The sequence below is a fragment of the Nuphar pumila genome, chromosome 15 (assembly GCF_984573655.1).
Source record: "Nuphar pumila chromosome 15, dmNupPumi1.hap1.1, whole genome shotgun sequence".
NCBI lineage: Eukaryota > Viridiplantae > Streptophyta > Magnoliopsida > Nymphaeales > Nymphaeaceae > Nuphar > Nuphar pumila.
The window spans coordinates 65,769,888-65,786,679 of NC_143263.1; the positions used below are offsets into that span (position 1 = coordinate 65,769,888).

At 37.6% G+C, this 16,792-nt stretch overlaps 1 protein-coding gene across 2 annotated transcripts in view; it reads left to right on the forward strand.

Moving 5' to 3' along the window:
* The first annotated feature begins 5,599 nt into the window (after positions 1 to 5,599).
* Positions 5,600 to 16,792, forward strand: part of LOC149815483 (mitogen-activated protein kinase homolog NTF3-like) — a 32,210-nt gene continuing 21,017 nt past the window's right edge. Inside the window, exons 1-2 of one of the 2 annotated variants that reach the window (XM_089989577.1) lie at positions 5,600 to 6,377; positions 9,687 to 10,113. In XM_089989577.1, the coding sequence (XP_089845703.1) occupies positions 9,691 to 10,113 (423 nt within the window). In that variant the 5' untranslated portion in view covers positions 5,600 to 6,377; positions 9,687 to 9,690. Of the gene's footprint in view, positions 6,378 to 9,680; positions 10,114 to 16,792 lie in introns of both variants that reach the window. The other variant, XM_089989578.1, reaches the window with a different exon arrangement.

The window sequence follows — 16,792 nt, forward strand, 5'->3', positions numbered from 1 at the left end:
ATTCTGTGATGTAAACTAGTTGTTTATAAATTTATATATTTATAGTTCATAGTATTTATTTTTTCTTTACCGAATTCAGGAGGACGTTCTTCATGAAAGTTGGTGGACGAAATTGAGCCTTTGCCGTGTTAGTCATAAAAAGGAAACACCACTATCCCTTGACTTGGTTCAATAGCCCACTTGATCCGGATCGCAATCTAAGCTGATTTAGTGAGCATGGTTCAGTAATCCCACATAGCAATCTGAGCTGATCTAGTGAGCTTGGTTCAAGTAAGCTTGTGTTGTAGGCACGCGGATGGTGCCTAGCATTGCTTGTTTGGTTACATAGAAACCTGGTATCTTGTTGAACTGTAAAACGGTGTAGTTTCAACTTGATCCAAGCCACTCACTAAATGATAGGAATGCACAACGAGCCGAGCTAGCTTAAGCTCGGGCTCGATCTCGGCTCTGGTTTGGCTCGAGCTCGGGCTCAGATTCAGCTCAATCTCAGCTAGGCTAAAATTCATTCAGGTAAATAAACGAGCCGAGCTTGAGCACAAGCTCAAGCTTGGTACACGTAAATGAGCTGAGCTTGATCAGGCAATCGAGCTCGGTTGAGCTTGATTAGCTCGATTAAGCTTGGTTTGCGTAGTTATATAATGCACAGAGCATAGTATATCTAGAATTTATGTTTGCAAATTTAACACATCAAATGACTTTGCTTAAAGGAGTAAGGTATTAGCTTTTTATGGAAGAGGTGGGTAGTTCGAAACTCACTGTTTTCAGTGCAGTTCAATTTTTTTAAATAAAAAATGCCCGGCTCAAACTGAGCTGAGCCAAGCGCGAGTTCAACTCGAGCCAAGTTTGGACAAAAGTTGTTCAATCTTGGCTAGAGCCGAGCTTGAACAACTTTTTTTATCCAAGCCAAGCCAGCCTAAACTCGAGCCGAACGCAGCTCGTGTGCTCATGCTTTCAAGTCTTCATGGTCGTGTCCAAATCGCTCAGGTTAGAGGTCAACTAAATATGGCTACGACGGTTAGTGTCCCGGGCCGAGTTTTGAATGGGGCATGAGCAGTGCGGAGCTCTACTGAGTGGAAAATGCATCGAGTGTAAGAACGCGCGGTATGCGTCAGCTTGATCGGTGACGTGCGGTGGTAGCATGGCATGCGATAGGCAACGATATCGTCGTTAGTGCATCGTTGTATGGCGGCACAGACGTGGAGCGTTGTTTGGCTAAGTAGTGCCAGCGGACCAGAGGGTGTTGCCTTTGAAGAGTTGCTTAAGAACCTCTCAACTTGTGGGAGTCCCATACGAGGCGATTGGATGCGCGAGGGTGTGTGTGGGTTAGGAGTAATTCCCCCACGAGTCACACTAGGTGATTCCAACCGAGTAAAGATACTGGGAGCTAGGCAAGAGAGAGCCTATGCGTCAGCGAATGAGTTTGGGTGGTGCTCGTCGCTATGGCATGAAATCATCAACTGGTCTTTGGACTGGGGTTCGAAAGACTTGGATCCTTCAGTGGCGAGGTTTCAACTGGCTTGCGCATGTAGCTGCGATGTGCTCCATGGCATTCCAAGCTAAGGCAGGTTGGTGCCCTTCTCGGAAGTGCTTAGTTGGTATGGGACGACTATGCACAAAGTGGCATTGATAACATAGAACGTATTTGAAGATGCGCTTGAAGAGCTTCCGCTAGGCAGCTGTGCGCGGGGTAGCGCACAGGGCCAATATTCTGATTCAGCACATTGAAAGTGTTGGTGAGTGGCTTGTGGCCGTTAGTCCGGCCATATTGGCTAGTCTAGTGTGTTACAGGTTGCGAGCTATTCTATACCCGTGGCAAAAGTGGCTATGAGATAGCGATTAGAAGGCTTGTGGCGGTAAGGAGGACCGTTGCGCCACATGGGCTTATTGAGCGAAAATTAGCCCGTGACAGTTAGTCACGCTATATTAATTGAGAGATTTTCTGTGCCAATCTCACTAGAGGCAATTCCTAGCTTGAATTAAAGAGGGAAAATTGAACCAAAAGTTCAACTCTTGAAGAAGGCTGGATCATGTGCAATCGCATTGGACATTTTTTATGTGCTGCTACACCTGACCACTCTCCATCTTTTCCATGCAGCCTGTCAGTTTGGGGACCCAACAGCAGATGGTGCGTGTTTAAGTGCAGAAGCACATTTGAAATGCAATGTGATTGCACCTGATCTTTTTTCCACTTGAAGCTAGATGGATTCAGCATTTGAAAGGCAATGTGATTGCACCCACATTCAAAATGCACTGAAATTGGAACTGAACTCAGGCCCACACGGTCTGGTTCCAGTCATCCCCCAATGTCGTACCCCCCTTTGGAATCTGGTTGATGCAACTTGTTTTCATCAAATCTGACCCCATAGATGGATTCAGCATAGTCGATAGGAATCAACCCTTGGATCGTGCTTTTTGATAAAAAAAAAACAATATTCTTCAAATTATGAAATATTCATATTTTTTCATCCATTGATTTTTGAATTGCCAAAAATCCTACACATAAGTCATAGCCTGATGATTCAAATGTCAATCTTCACTAAATGGACAATGTAGATTACATATACATGATCCTATTCCATTAAAACAAACTGAAAAAAATATGTTTAACCATGGTTTTTAGAAGGATTGTTTATCAAATATACAACATGGATTTTGGCAATGCAATATTGTTAGACCCTCATGTCGATCTGAATCAGTCTATCCACGGAGCTTCTCCTAAGCCCAATACCAAACTCATTCCTCACAAAATAGCGTGTAGGGTTGATACGAATGAATAACTGACCTCGGAGTGTGCCCATTGACATAAATTGTTTTTTTTTTCAATAAAGAAAACTAATCTTTAATTCTTAAGAAATAGATAGAAAAAATTTCTACTGTGAAGGTGCTGCTGATTCGAAAAATGAGAAAGAATTTGATTTCATGAAATATACTTATTGAAAATAACTCTAATTGCCTAATATTTTTTAAAATTGTATAATTATGCATGACAGAAATGTTTGTGGGTATCATCATTTGAAACCTTCACGAGACAACACTATTTAATGGAGGTAACACAGGGGTTTAAAGGGCTTGTTGCATATGTTAAATGCAACCATGATTCTTACGAAAGTGAGTTAGATATTGTGCATTAGTTTTGCATTGTTGCTTTTGCTTTGCATATAGGTTTTGCTTTATCGTAGTTCAGGAATAACGTTTGCTCGAAGACTAGCAAACAATAAGCATTGAGAAATTTGATAATGCATGAAAATACATTTATATTCACATGCATTTATGTAACTTTTATTGTTTTGATGCCCATGTTTATGCTGTTTCAGGTGTCAAGGAGTTATGGTTCAAATTTCATCCAATTCAGAGTTAAAATGACAAAGTTATAGCCGTTTTATGGTTTTGGAGCAAATTTCAAGAAGAACTGATTCCAGATCCAATCTAAATAATGTATGATGGATCTTTGATCTAATCCATACCTGATCAGCAGTCCACTTGATCCAAATCCATTGTGGTTAACACAAAATTTTAAAAATACCCCTCTTACTTGGCGCCACCTTGTTTTTATAATTTAAGCTAGATGTAGTTAGTCTTTTGAAATAGTTTTTAAATTATGAATAATTTTTGTAATTTGTGTTTAACCTAAAATTGTAATATAAATATTAGTTTGATAGGGGCGTGAACCAGTTTTTTGGCCTTCTCAATAGCTGCCCCCCTCTCTCCTCCTCCTCGCGTGAAAACCAAATTATTCTTCTCCTCTTCTTCTTCTTCTTCTTCTTTATTCTATACTCTTTATTCTTTTTCTCCTTCTTTTTTTTTTTTTTGCAGGTTCAACATGAAAACACCTCTGAAAGGTTGTTTCATGCTCTACGAGGCCATAAATCGCTCTCTCCTCAACCCAGTCTGTCAGGAGATGCCATATCGACCGATTCGGTACCTCCTTTCTTGTCTCTTTGTATCGTTAGATATAGCTTTTAATTTCTGTATTTTTTCCTGAATTTTCTTTTCTTGATTAGACTAGATCTAATTCAATTTATTTTTCTGCATATAGTCTGAATATCTATTCATGTTTCTTTTTGTAAATAAAAAAAAAAAGAGAACACTTGATGGTTAGAGTCGGCTATTGCGCAACCCAAGCTGTCGAGTATATAATAGCTAGTTTTTTTTATTGTCTGTATTTTTAATTCTATTTTTTATTTCTATTATTTAGGAGATCACTTTGTTTTCATTTTTTGTGAATCTGATTGGTTATGATTTATTTTTTAAATTTAATTAGAATAGTTGTCGAGTTTGTACTAGATCGCTAATTTAGAACTTCTGTTTTTTATTTTTTTTCATGATATTGTTCTTTGCGTATTTGGAGATTTCAGACGTATTTTTCAATTTCGTAAATTGGGTTAGGTCTCTTGACGAGTGTAGAATATTTTGAAAAAATTTCGTCAGAATCCGAACTCATTTGACGGACTGTTGCACAATTTTCTCGAAGTCTGGCCATAAATACATTGTTTATCGATTTTTGCATTGTTCTATATTTAGCATAGTTGTTTTCTATGATTCGTTTGGAAATTTTTTATTTCATAAAATGTGTTGGATTCTTGAGTGTATCAGGAATAATTCTGCAAAAAAATATTGAGATCCAATGCCATTTATTGGTCTCTTCTGCTGATTTATGAGAATCTATCCAGAATAGGTAGCTTCCTAAAATCGCGTAAGACAGATTTATACCTTTTGTGATTTTTAAGTGTCGTCTCGTGATCTTTTTAGTTTGTGTCATGTCTTGAAACAGATGACACTCTGTTTCAGATCATAACCCAACCAGGTCACGTTGGGGAGTTGTGTGTAGGATTTTTTTTAATTCTTTTATTTTATGTTTACTGCTCTTATTTAGTCGTTTTGAACTAACCTAGTCATGTAGTAGTGTATTTTGGTTTTCTTGTTTGTGTTTGTACAGGTGGCTGCCATGAGCTAGAAGGTTGGTGTTGAGGTAGATGCACCCAGATTTTGACACCCGCATGCAAGGATCGTGGTTTGTGAGCAGTGGCATCTTCTTTTTCTGTTTATTTTCTTTTTAATTTTAGTTAAAGTAGGGCTTTAAGCTACATTTAATTGTGTTGTATTAATTTTTTTTGCTCAACATTTTGTAATAGGGTTTTCACACTTGTTTGCTGCACTTTAATTTTTTGTTTTTAAGACAATAAAGCTGTGCATTTATTTGGAATACTTAGATTTCATCCCGTTCCCTGAGTTTGACCCGAATCTCAGCATGTGTGAATCATTTTTTATTATTTGGTATTCAATTTACACGAAAGTTTTTATTAAAAAAATATATTTTTTAAAATATCTTTTATAAAACTTACACCACACAACATTTGGATTTTTATAAAAATCAAGTATATAATTAAGAAAAATAGGGTGGTATATATATATATATATCTATCTAGAGAGAGAGATATTCTTGATTCCAATGGCTGCGAGAGCAAATTTTGTAGGAGCATGTTAATAACAAATGGGAATTTTGCCACAGTCGCCAGCGTGCAAAATCTTTAATAATAAAAATAGTGAAGGTAAAAGGCGGAATCTTTCCAAATGGGAAAATAACCAAAACGCGAAGTTCGGTTGTCGTTTGCAGAGCGAAAACCGGAGCCCTCTCTCTCTCTCTCTGTTGAGAAGGGGCAGGTGGGTTTTCGAAGGATCTGATGGTTTCTATTCCTGTGGATGAGCGCTGTGGAATGGGGTGTTGATGATGTAGAGATTTGAGGGAAATCGAGGAATAGGAAAGAGACATCGAAGAAGAGGAGGAAAGGCGGCGAAATTTCGGTTGTTCGAGAGGTTTTCGGCAAAGAAGTGAGGGTGGACGTTCCTTGGTCTCGGAGAAGAAGGCCTTGAATACGAGAATAATGCAAGAGCAATAGCGAATTAGGGTTCTGTTGAAGAAAGGCAATATTTTGGATTATTTGCTGCTGTTGTTGTTGTTGTTGCTTTCACCCCCCCGCCCCCCCTCTTTCTTGGCTACAAAAAGGAGATTTTTTTGGTAAGAGAAATGAATTGACGTAACGCTCGACAGGAGCGAATAGATATTCGAAACAATGACCGATTTTTAGGTCACAATGGATTAAGGAAGTAGTTCGAGGGAAAGAATAGGGGAAGGAGCACACATTCCTGAAGAAAAAAGGGATTTTTTGGGCAATCTTAGTGTCTTTTGCTTGCTTAACTCCAAGAGAGGAGATTTTAAAGAGGAAATTTGGGGGCGTGAATTAGCAACCAGAAGGAATTTGACGGAGAGGAATGTGGAGGCTCTGAATGGCCGTTTTGCATCGATTTACATTCTCTCTGGACGGATAACCCTCTACCGATTCGTCATCTCTTTGGACGAATAACTCCCCTAAGGAAAGGTATTTGATCCTGAACTTGAACGTTCTCCAGTTAAAATTTTACAAAATCCATGGAAAGTTCATCTTTTGTATCACAGAGCTGTTATAGTAGTTTCTGTACAACTTTAATTTTTGATATTAACCTATTAAAATGGATTCCTTTTCACAAAGAACCTTAGATTGCACAGGGAAAAGCACGATGGATAAGGCTAAAAAAGGTTAATGATAGCGTAGGGATCTTTTGGGATTCGGACAATAAACCACTCACCTTTTTTCCTCCTTATGATGCTGTTGTCATGCGTAAGGTTAGCTGCCACAGGATTTGGTGTGCTCAGGTGAGTGGTTGTTTTTGTGAATAGAAATGCTTTTGGCAATATCTGGTTCAGGATTTGAATAGAAATTATTTTTTTTCTAACAAAAGGAAAAAAATGCCATAGTATAACTATAACAACGACAACTAGGAGGCTAATGCGATATATGGATTGGTACAACTGAACCATCTTAACTGATGGATCTTAGATTTAAATTAGAAGGATTTACTTCTTGATTTGCCTTTTTTAGAAGAAAAGGGTCCAGGGGTTGTCAAGGGAGGGGAATCAAAGTAATTAGGGACACAAAAATAATATCTTTGGTTCTTGAACCGAAAAGTGGTTCAACAGAAACAAGAATTCTTGACTGGTAATTACACTCTTTGTTACTGGTTAAATTTCACTTTCTCATTCTTGAAATGTGGGTTGACATGGATCATAATTAGCTTTCTGTCTTAGTGGTAATGGTTTTGAATTCTAAAACTAAATATGTCATAGGAGTGATCAATGGTCTCAATTGGATTAAAAATAAAAGTTTTTCAGGAGCGTTCTTAACTAACAGTCTATCATGTTTGTGCTTCAACTTTTTTTCTGGGACATGGTTCCTTGTTCAGTGCAACTCAGAAAATTAAATTCTTGTTTCTGTAAAGTGCTTTGAGTAAACCAATGCTTTATAGCTTCAGGGATTGAGGAATCTATCTTTAGATAGCTACCTCGAACTTAAGCATTGAAATCTTCCATCTGGATTACCTTTTAAGGATTTAATTCTCCACAAACTTGCACCCAAACATCTTCATTCTGAAAGTCTTAATTTACCAATGAGGGTCAATTTTAATTAACTTCTTGAAAATGACTTTGGCATCAGTTAGTGACCTATAGACTGTAAAATTATCTATGTTGAATTTGGACTGCCTCTCAATCTTAACCACATAGACTAGCCTATATATCCTTCTCATGGTCCAGATGAAAAGATAACTGTGTTACTTTGTACTCCACCACTGTTATTCTCAATGAATATCGTGAGAACTGAACAGCCACACCTTGAATTGGATTAAAAGCATCTGCTCACATCTGAACTAAGTTTGAAAATAAAGGTCTTGATGGCTCATCTCTAGCCATCTCTTTGTTGGAATGGTATTTTACCACAATAAAGTTATATGAATTGGGAAAGTGATTTTATTATTATAAATTTATAGATCAAGTGTATGTGTGGGACTTTGAAGAAAAAAGAAAGAAAGCCAATAAGTACTACTATGGATTTTGGGCAAGCTGAAAGCACCATGAACCTGTTAAATTTAATCTAGATATATGGTTAAGCTGAAGGAAAATTAGCGTATAGATAATATCTTTGAAATTCCTTCATTCTTTAGTTTATTGCAGTTATTATACCTGCAAAACTGTAACGTGCGTGCATGTGTTTTCACAAGTATTGATCTTGTGATAATATTGGCAAGGGTTTTCTTGCCAGAATTGAAAAAAAAAAAGATTTCCTAGGAAGAATCTCACAATAAAAATTAAAATAGATACTGTTTAGGGCTTCCAATTTATCATGATATTTTGGCATCTTCCTCAATTTTGAACAAAATCCTTCTTAAAAATATGGAAAATTCATGGACATTATATATATATATATATATATATATATATATATATAGAGAGAGAGAGAGAGAGAGAGAGAGAGAGAGAGAGAGAGAGAGAGAGAGAGAGAGAGAGAGAGAGAGAGAGAGAGAGAGAGAGAGAGAGAGAGAGAGAGAGAGTAGGTGCCTACAACAAAACAGGTAAACAAAAATGGATGCACAGCAGCACACCGTGCATCTGCCTAAGCCTTTAGTGCACTTGTAAAGTGTCACCAAAGGCCTTGGACCTTTACCACATGCTGCTATAGGTCTTATAAGCATGCACACTGTTGATATCACACACAATCAATGGTGCACAGTTAGCAGCAGCAGTTAATGAAGGGTTGGTGAGGACTAGAGGCCACATATACTAGGTGTGCAGCTAGTGGTATCCCGGGCTTCTGAGTTCTGACATGTGGGGCCTTGGGTTAGTAGGGCTGAGTAGGACTAGGTTGTACAGGGTTTTCCTTACTGAGGCTTTGGGGATTTGTAAAAAAAGATTATGGAAAATTTAATGTTTAAGGAGGCCTTTTCCCCTTGAAGCGGAAGATCATCTCTGTCCCCCTTTATCTCTCTCTTGCATCATCTTCTTCCTCTCTCACCCTCCTTGCACTCTGTACACACCTGCACACCATTGTGTGTGCCCCTTTACTGCACCATGACATCTCAGGGCCCTGTTGCCCATCACAAGAGGATGGGCGCGCCTCTGGTTGTACCCCTGCACACATGCCCAGCAAAGGAATTTAAGGAAGGAACTCCCCATGCCTATAAGGCCCACACTGCAGTTGCGTTAGTCTTGACACATGCCCCTAGTGTGGCACAGTCCACCCTTGCTCACTTCATCTTGCATGCATCCTCTGTGTGTGGCTGTTTCGCCTTGTGCAACCCACTTCTTCCCTCATTGATCGGCCTATAGGGAAGGCTGCCGATAAGAAAAATGTATTTATGTATGTATATGTGAAAAAATGTTTGCTATACTCGAGTGTATTATGGTCCAATTTCTGGTGAACTTTGGGCATTGGATTGGGATGAGAACCCTTATGTATGGTTCCCAGCCGATCCAATGGCTGAAATAGTGTCAAAGGGAGGTCAAACTGAGTCTAAGGACATCTTAATTATTGCAGTTAAGTGGAATTCATGCAACCAACCATCGTATATCCAGTTTCTATCTTTGATAAAGCTGTCTATTGAGAGAGAATGGAAGCCCATTCGAGACAGTTTGCAGTTCACTGGTTTCTGGCACACACACATATGACCTTGCTTATGAATTTACAAATTTTTTTATTAATCTACTGGAAATGTTGAATGCGATAAGATTCTTTCTCTGTTCTGCTGATATCACTATTGTGGGTTTTGTACTCTATGCTGTCTCTCATTTGTAATAAATGGTTTACTGGAAGTTACAGCACAATGGCAACTCTGTTGGACCCTCCAAATGGGATTGCAAATAAAGGCAAGCATTATTATTCAATGTGGCAAACATTGTTTGAGCTTGATACAAAGTATGTCCCAATCAAGCCAATTGGTAGAGGAGCATATGGTATTGTCTGTTCTTCCATGAATAAAGAAACTAATGAGAAGGTCGCTATTAAGAAGATACACAATGTCTTTGAGAATCATGTGGATGCTCTCAGAACACTGAGAGAATTGAAGCTTCTTCGTCATCTTCGGCATGAAAACGTGATCGCTTTGAAGGATATCATGTTGCCTGTCCATAGGAGCAATTTTAGGGATGTTTACCTGGTCTACGAACTCATGGACACTGATTTACATAAAATTATCAAGTCATCTCAGGCACTCTCAAATGATCATTGCCAATATTTCCTGTTTCAGGTATGAGTTTTATAGTATAACTTTCATATTTATGTAAAAATATTTAAATGTTAAATTATGAAACCTGGAGTGTTTTGTGAAGCATATACAATTTGATGCCCCTTCACTCTGTTGTCACTAATAGTTGACGCTTGACTTTTGACAGAGAGCATCTCTCTTGAAGAAAGCAACTGAAATTTATCATTTTCAGTTCAACTTCAATTAAAATGCAAAACAAAATGCTTTTTCTTGCACTGTGTTTGCTGTGTTATTACATCTTTCCTGTTCTGCTATCTCTTTGTACATTTGAGAGATATAAAGTTTATGTGAAAGTTAGGGACCAAAAAGATATTTTTAATGACCATGAGATCTTTGAACAAATTCGGATTTGTAGCATCATCATGTGTGTGATGGCATGAAAGGTTTCATCACCTATGATTATACAGCCATTACCTTTATATAGGACAAAAGAAGAATTTCTATCACTTGTTTTGCTGTCCCATTGTCTATGTCATTCTGAAGGTGAAGTTATACCAAGATTCTCCATGAACACAAATTCATCATATTAGCTGCAATTCTTGAGCATAAGAACTGTGTAATTCATCCTACAATTCTAATGTTCTAAGCATTTCTATGAATTTGGCCAGAATATTATCAGACAGTGGAATTGATCCATCTAATTAAGCCCTGATCCTCATACTCATGATTGGATGCCATACAAATTTTCTTTGTTCCAATTCTATTAACTTATTCTTTCAAAGACAAATTTGTTGGGTGGGTGTGGCCCATCCAACTGATGCAACAATTTCATCTATCTAATATAACGAACCACTGTCCCCTTTCAAACCAAGAAATTATCTGGGGACAAAACCTTAACTTTTGAAAAGATTCTTTTCCAGAATCCATGATGCTTCAATTAGTTAGTTTGCTTAATGAAATATTAGAACTTAGTGAAAATAAGATCAGTTCTAATTAATCTTGATGCAGAGCAGGCTGTACCAGAGCAGGTTGAACCGCGTGACCCTGGCACGGCCAGGGAACCCGACCCATCACAAGAAATAGACGATCGGATCCAGCAGCAGGATCCGATCACAGGTGAGGGGACCCGATGCAGGGATGTAATACACACCTATTCCAGAAGAGGGAAGACCCGGTTCCAAATTGAAACGGTCTCGGGTCCGGATCCGGACCCGAGGCCCGAATCCAGTGATCAGCTTTAAAAACCCTATCTAGGGTTGCGTGAGGGACCTTTTCTTTGAGGAATAACCGCAGTTTCTTTTCAGCAGCCTTCCTTTTTTTTTTTTACCCAGTCATTTTCTTTGCTTCCCTGTTACTGTCAGTATTTATCTTTACCTTTCATTTTATTAAGTACCTTGTTCATTGTTATTGAGATTGAAATAAAAGGAATCCAGCCTCGCCATTGTGGTTGGGCTTTGTTACTCCAGCCTGTTCAGTGCACAATCGTGTGGGTATTACCTTTCACAGCCACCATTTGCAAACGTGAGGGCTGAAGACTGCATCACGTGGTTGTGCCTTCACTACCTTAGGCAAAACGCGTGAAGGCTGCATCAAATCTCAATTACTCTGAGAGAATAGTGCGATCTAGTCAGAGCCATTTCAGTATTGTATCTGGTCTATGATCCCAAACTGAGGGAATTTGAACATCTAGTTAAAGGCCTTTCAGCACTACAACAGATTTATGGTTCCAGGATACTAAGGAGGTATGATAGAAAAAAAAAAGAGCAAACACAGGGACACAGGCTTATAGTGGTTCGGTTGGATCTCGACCTGCATCCACTCTCAAAGGATTTCACTCTTACAAGGTGTGAGGCTGGCTGATCCTATTTCACCTGGGTATGGGTGCGGGTGCGGGTACAGAGGGTACTACACAACAATTCCAAAAAATGTAGGTATGTGGACACGGCTAAATATATACTAAAAAATATATATTATATATCTAAAATATATACTGAAATATATATTATATATCTAAAATATATACTGAAATATATATTATATATCTAAAATATATACTGAAATATATATTATATATCTAAAATATATATTATATATTGAAAATATAATATAATATAGGACACGGCATTTGCCGTGTCCAGGTACTAGTACCTGTGTCGACACGGGTACGGCACCCTAAGTGCCGTGTTCCGGTTACATAGGGCTGATCTCATTCATATATAGGAAAGATACATTAATCCCATAGAACAAGGGATACCACCATGAAAAGAGGAGGAAACAAAAGCTGAGTTTATCTTCTACAACCTTCCTCCAAATACATTAGTCACATCCTTCACTTGGGTCCTATGTCACAGAGATTCGACCAGACAGGTGTCGCACCCGCATCGACGCGACGCGGGTGCGGCACTCGGTGCGGTCAATGCACTCAGGGTCATTTTGGTCCATTTTTTGATTTTTTTTTTTAAAATTTGCCCTATGAAATGGGCTGAAAAATTTTAAAAAAAATTCGCCCGGGACCCGCGCCCGGGGGAACCCCCTTCTATATATATATATTTTTTTTGCCGCACCCCCGCACCCAAGGTTTTTGGAAGTGCCGCACCCCCGCACCCACACCCCCGCACCCGCACCCGCACCCGCACCCGCACCCATGTGACATAGCTTGGGTCTATCTGGACCATTTGAACCACCATTTGGATCTGACCTCAACCCGTATCCACTTGCTACAATATGCCCCTTCAAGCTGAGCGTCTCGTCAATGGCGTGAAGCTTGTCTCTTAAGAAGGAGAACCTTAGGGCTGTTAGTGGCTTGGTAAAAATATCCTACATCTGATCCTTACTGGATACAAACTGAATAGTAAGCAACTTCTGCTTAACAAACTCACAAACAAAGTGAAAGTCAATCTCAATGTGTTTCATGCGGGTGTGAAACATAAGGTTTTTTGCTAGATATGTGGTTGCCAAATTTCCGCAACACAAAATAGGCTTAGGGACATTAGAGAAGCCAAGTTCATGTAGAAGAGATGAAAACCAAATTAATTTTGAAGTAACCCCCACAAACGCCTTATATTCTGCCTCTGTGCTTGAGTAAGCAATTGTGCTTTTCTTTTTAGAGCACCAAGAGACAAATTTTTTCCCAAGATACACAACATGGCGGAGGTGGTTCTCCTTTCATCAACCCAATCTGCATTAGAATTGTTAAGATTGTGCTTCTAATATATATATATATATATATATATATATATATATATATATATATATATATATATAAACTAAAATACCCATCAAGGGTATTTCAGTCACTTTACTTTGTAATAGAGGTCAACCCATTAGGGGATGACTTTACCTTTTATTTTATTGTTTTACCTTTTTTATTTTTTTGATGTCATCGATTGGGACAACAACAACTAGCTGCTGGAGCTGCTAGTTTGTGTTGGTTGTGTTCTCTTAAGCTCATAAGAGACTCTTGTTTGCCTTGGTTCTTATTTTATTACATAGTATTAGAGCTTTGGTGCTCTTGGGTTGTAATTCATTCGGAAAGGCCAAGAGGAGTATAGTGAGATTGGTGGAGCATTGGTTTGTGGGATCATTTCATTGGGGAACACACCATCAAAGTTCTCTTCAACAAATTCTTACTACCTTGTTTTTCTATATCTCTCTCTCGTTATTGTAAAAATGAAGGATGAAAGAGAAGTGGTCATCTCCATTCTCGTGGGACTCAATGATACTAACTATGTGATGTGGGCATCTATAGTAAAACATAAAATATGAGAAACAAGTCTACGGGGTTTGGTTGATGACACCAAAAGAGAGCCTAAACTTATACTTAGATGGAAAATGAAAAAAAATGCTCTTTAAGGATAAGAGATGTCTAAGGCCATCACCGAATATGAGAAAAAATAAAAAGAATGGAGGATGGGTTATTCCAAGATAATTGGATGGTCATCAATAGTGTTGACATAAAAAAATGCTTTAGCTTAGCAAAATTTGATTTTGCTAGTGATGCATAGAAGTATCTTAAAGATATGTATAGTCTCAAGGATATAGCTCACATATACAACAACAACAATAACAACTACTCCTTCATCCCAAAACAATTGGGGTCGGCGATATGAACCAAAAAAGAAAATCATTCTGGGTCTTCCACATGAACAGTAGGGAACGCCCCAACAAAATTCTCATATTGGTTCATATTCATAGGGTGTGACTAAGTTTTTATGCTGGCTGTCACTGGCCTACCGCAACCCTCCTCCTTTATTTGGGCTTGGGACCAGCAATGTATAACTAAACAGTTATACATAGGCGGAGTTGATATAGTTCACATATGCGATGTGCAAATTAAGGTGAGAACTATGACCTAAGGAGAGATGAGCATTAGGGAATATTATAATGCCTTCTCGCTTTTTTGGGATGAATTGACTCTTCTAGAACCAAAGTGACATTGCCCCCAAGGTGTAGAACCCCATGAAAAACAAATTAGAATGGAGCATTTCTACCGATTTGTTAATGAGCTTAGACTCGAATTTGAAGGTACCAAATCGATCCTTTTTTATAGAGGTGTACCTACCATAGTTGAAATTCTTGAAGAATTAACTATGTAGGAAAATAGGTTGAAAAAACCATCATCTTCAGAAGAGGAAGAATTCGTGCTTGCTATGTTAAGGCCTAGAAATCACACAAGGGCTTATAAGCCCCCTCACTTTAGAAGAAGTAATGAAAATGAAAGAAATTCCAATGATTATAGGAGAAGCCAAAACAACAAAAGAGGTTATCATGAATACAAGAAAATGGACAAACTAATATGCTATAATTACTATGAGTTGGGTCATATCAAGCATTTTTGCCCGAAAAGAAGGAAAAAAGATTAGAGAGATGATAAGAAGGTGGCTTCGGTGAGATCATCTCTTGAAAGAAATGGTGTAGATGACTTCAAATGCATCAACTCATTATCCTTGGCACAACTCATGAAGGCACTACAACCAATGTTCAAGAATTAAACTTCTTCATTCTCAGACGCGACCTTATCTACATGCATTGACCCCGGTAAGACTTCTTGAATTCTTGATTCCGGTGCTTCTTTTCATATAACCCAAATGAGTCCACACTATCCGAATGCCATAATAACCCAAATGATTCATATGTTTCAACCGTCGATGAAACTTCTTTAAAAATCAAAGGTTTTGGGTCTTTACAAAAACATCAAACCTTTTTTATACCAAATATTAAAGTAGTACCAAAATTAAATTTAAACATCTTATTTGTTTTCCAAATTGTGGATCATGGATGTAAAATCTTGTTTTCATCTAATGATTGTTTGATACAGGATCTCCAGTCCAGGAAGCCGATTGGGCAATGCCATAGAAGAAATCTCTATGTTATGGACAATCTTGAATGATCAAAACATACTTTTTATAATTTTGTGGAAAAAAAGATACAGAAAATTGGTACAAGAGACTATGACATCCTAGTGTGTCAAAATTATATTTGTTTCCATTTCTTGCAAGTTATAAAGATTTTGTTTGTAAAGATTGCATCCTTGGTAAAATGAAATGTTTACCTTTTGGGCATAGTAGTTTTATATCAAAGAAACCATTTAAGTTGGTACATTTGATATGTATGAGGTCCGACTCCGGTTATATCCAAAGGAGGAGTATCTTATTATGTCGTTTTTGTGGATGATTATAGTAGATACTCTTGGATATATTTTCTTAAACACAAATCTGAAGTATTTGATTGTTTCCAAAAATTTCATTGTTATACAAAGACTCAATTTAAAATCAATATTAAAATCTTTAGAACCGATTTCAGAGGAGAATTTGTATCAAAGGATTTTAAAAACTATCTTGACTTACATGAGATTATTCATAAAAAATCACGTCCTTATACTCCTTAATAAAATGGATTAACCGAAAGGAAGTATAAACATATTGTTGAGACTACTAGAACACTTCTTATATCAAGAAATGTTCCAAAACTGTTTTAGGTTGAAGCGGCTCTTACGACTGTTTATTTGATAAATAAGATACCTTAAAAAATTATTGAAAATATTTTTCTCATTTAAAAATTATTTAAAACATCTCCCGATTACAAAATGTTGAGTCTTTAGTTGTGCTTTGTCCTTACTGACAAAAATGACAAACTTTCCCAAAAGCTATTCCTTGTATTTTCATAGGTTATGCCGAAAATAAAAAGAGTATAGATGTTATGAAATTAAAAGGAACAAGCTATATTTCTCAAGAAATGTCACTTTTCTTGAAAGCGAAAATGAATTGTTAAAGATAAAATCCAAGAGCATTGTGGCTATTCATTTCTTTTTTACCTTGCCAATGACCATGAAAGTTGTGATGACATTTATGATGTCCATAAGAGTGACAACAAGGACACTCATGATGCACATAGGAATGTGAACGAGGGTCTTGATAATATAGATCGACCTTATAGTAAAATTCAAATTTATACTCGACGTACCGAAGATCATCCTCCATGTGCTTTAGAAAGATAATATCAAAATCAAGATATAAATTCTTCTAGTGTTAGAAGATCTATGAGAATTTCAAAAGCTCTTAGTAGATCTATATCCTATGATTCCTTTGAACCCAAATATAGATCTTGTCTAATGACTTTATACTCATATGTAAAACCATCATCTTACCATCACACTAAAAGTCATCAAGAATGGATAAAGGCAATGGATAATGAATTAAAAGCTTTAAAAAAAGGCAAAAAT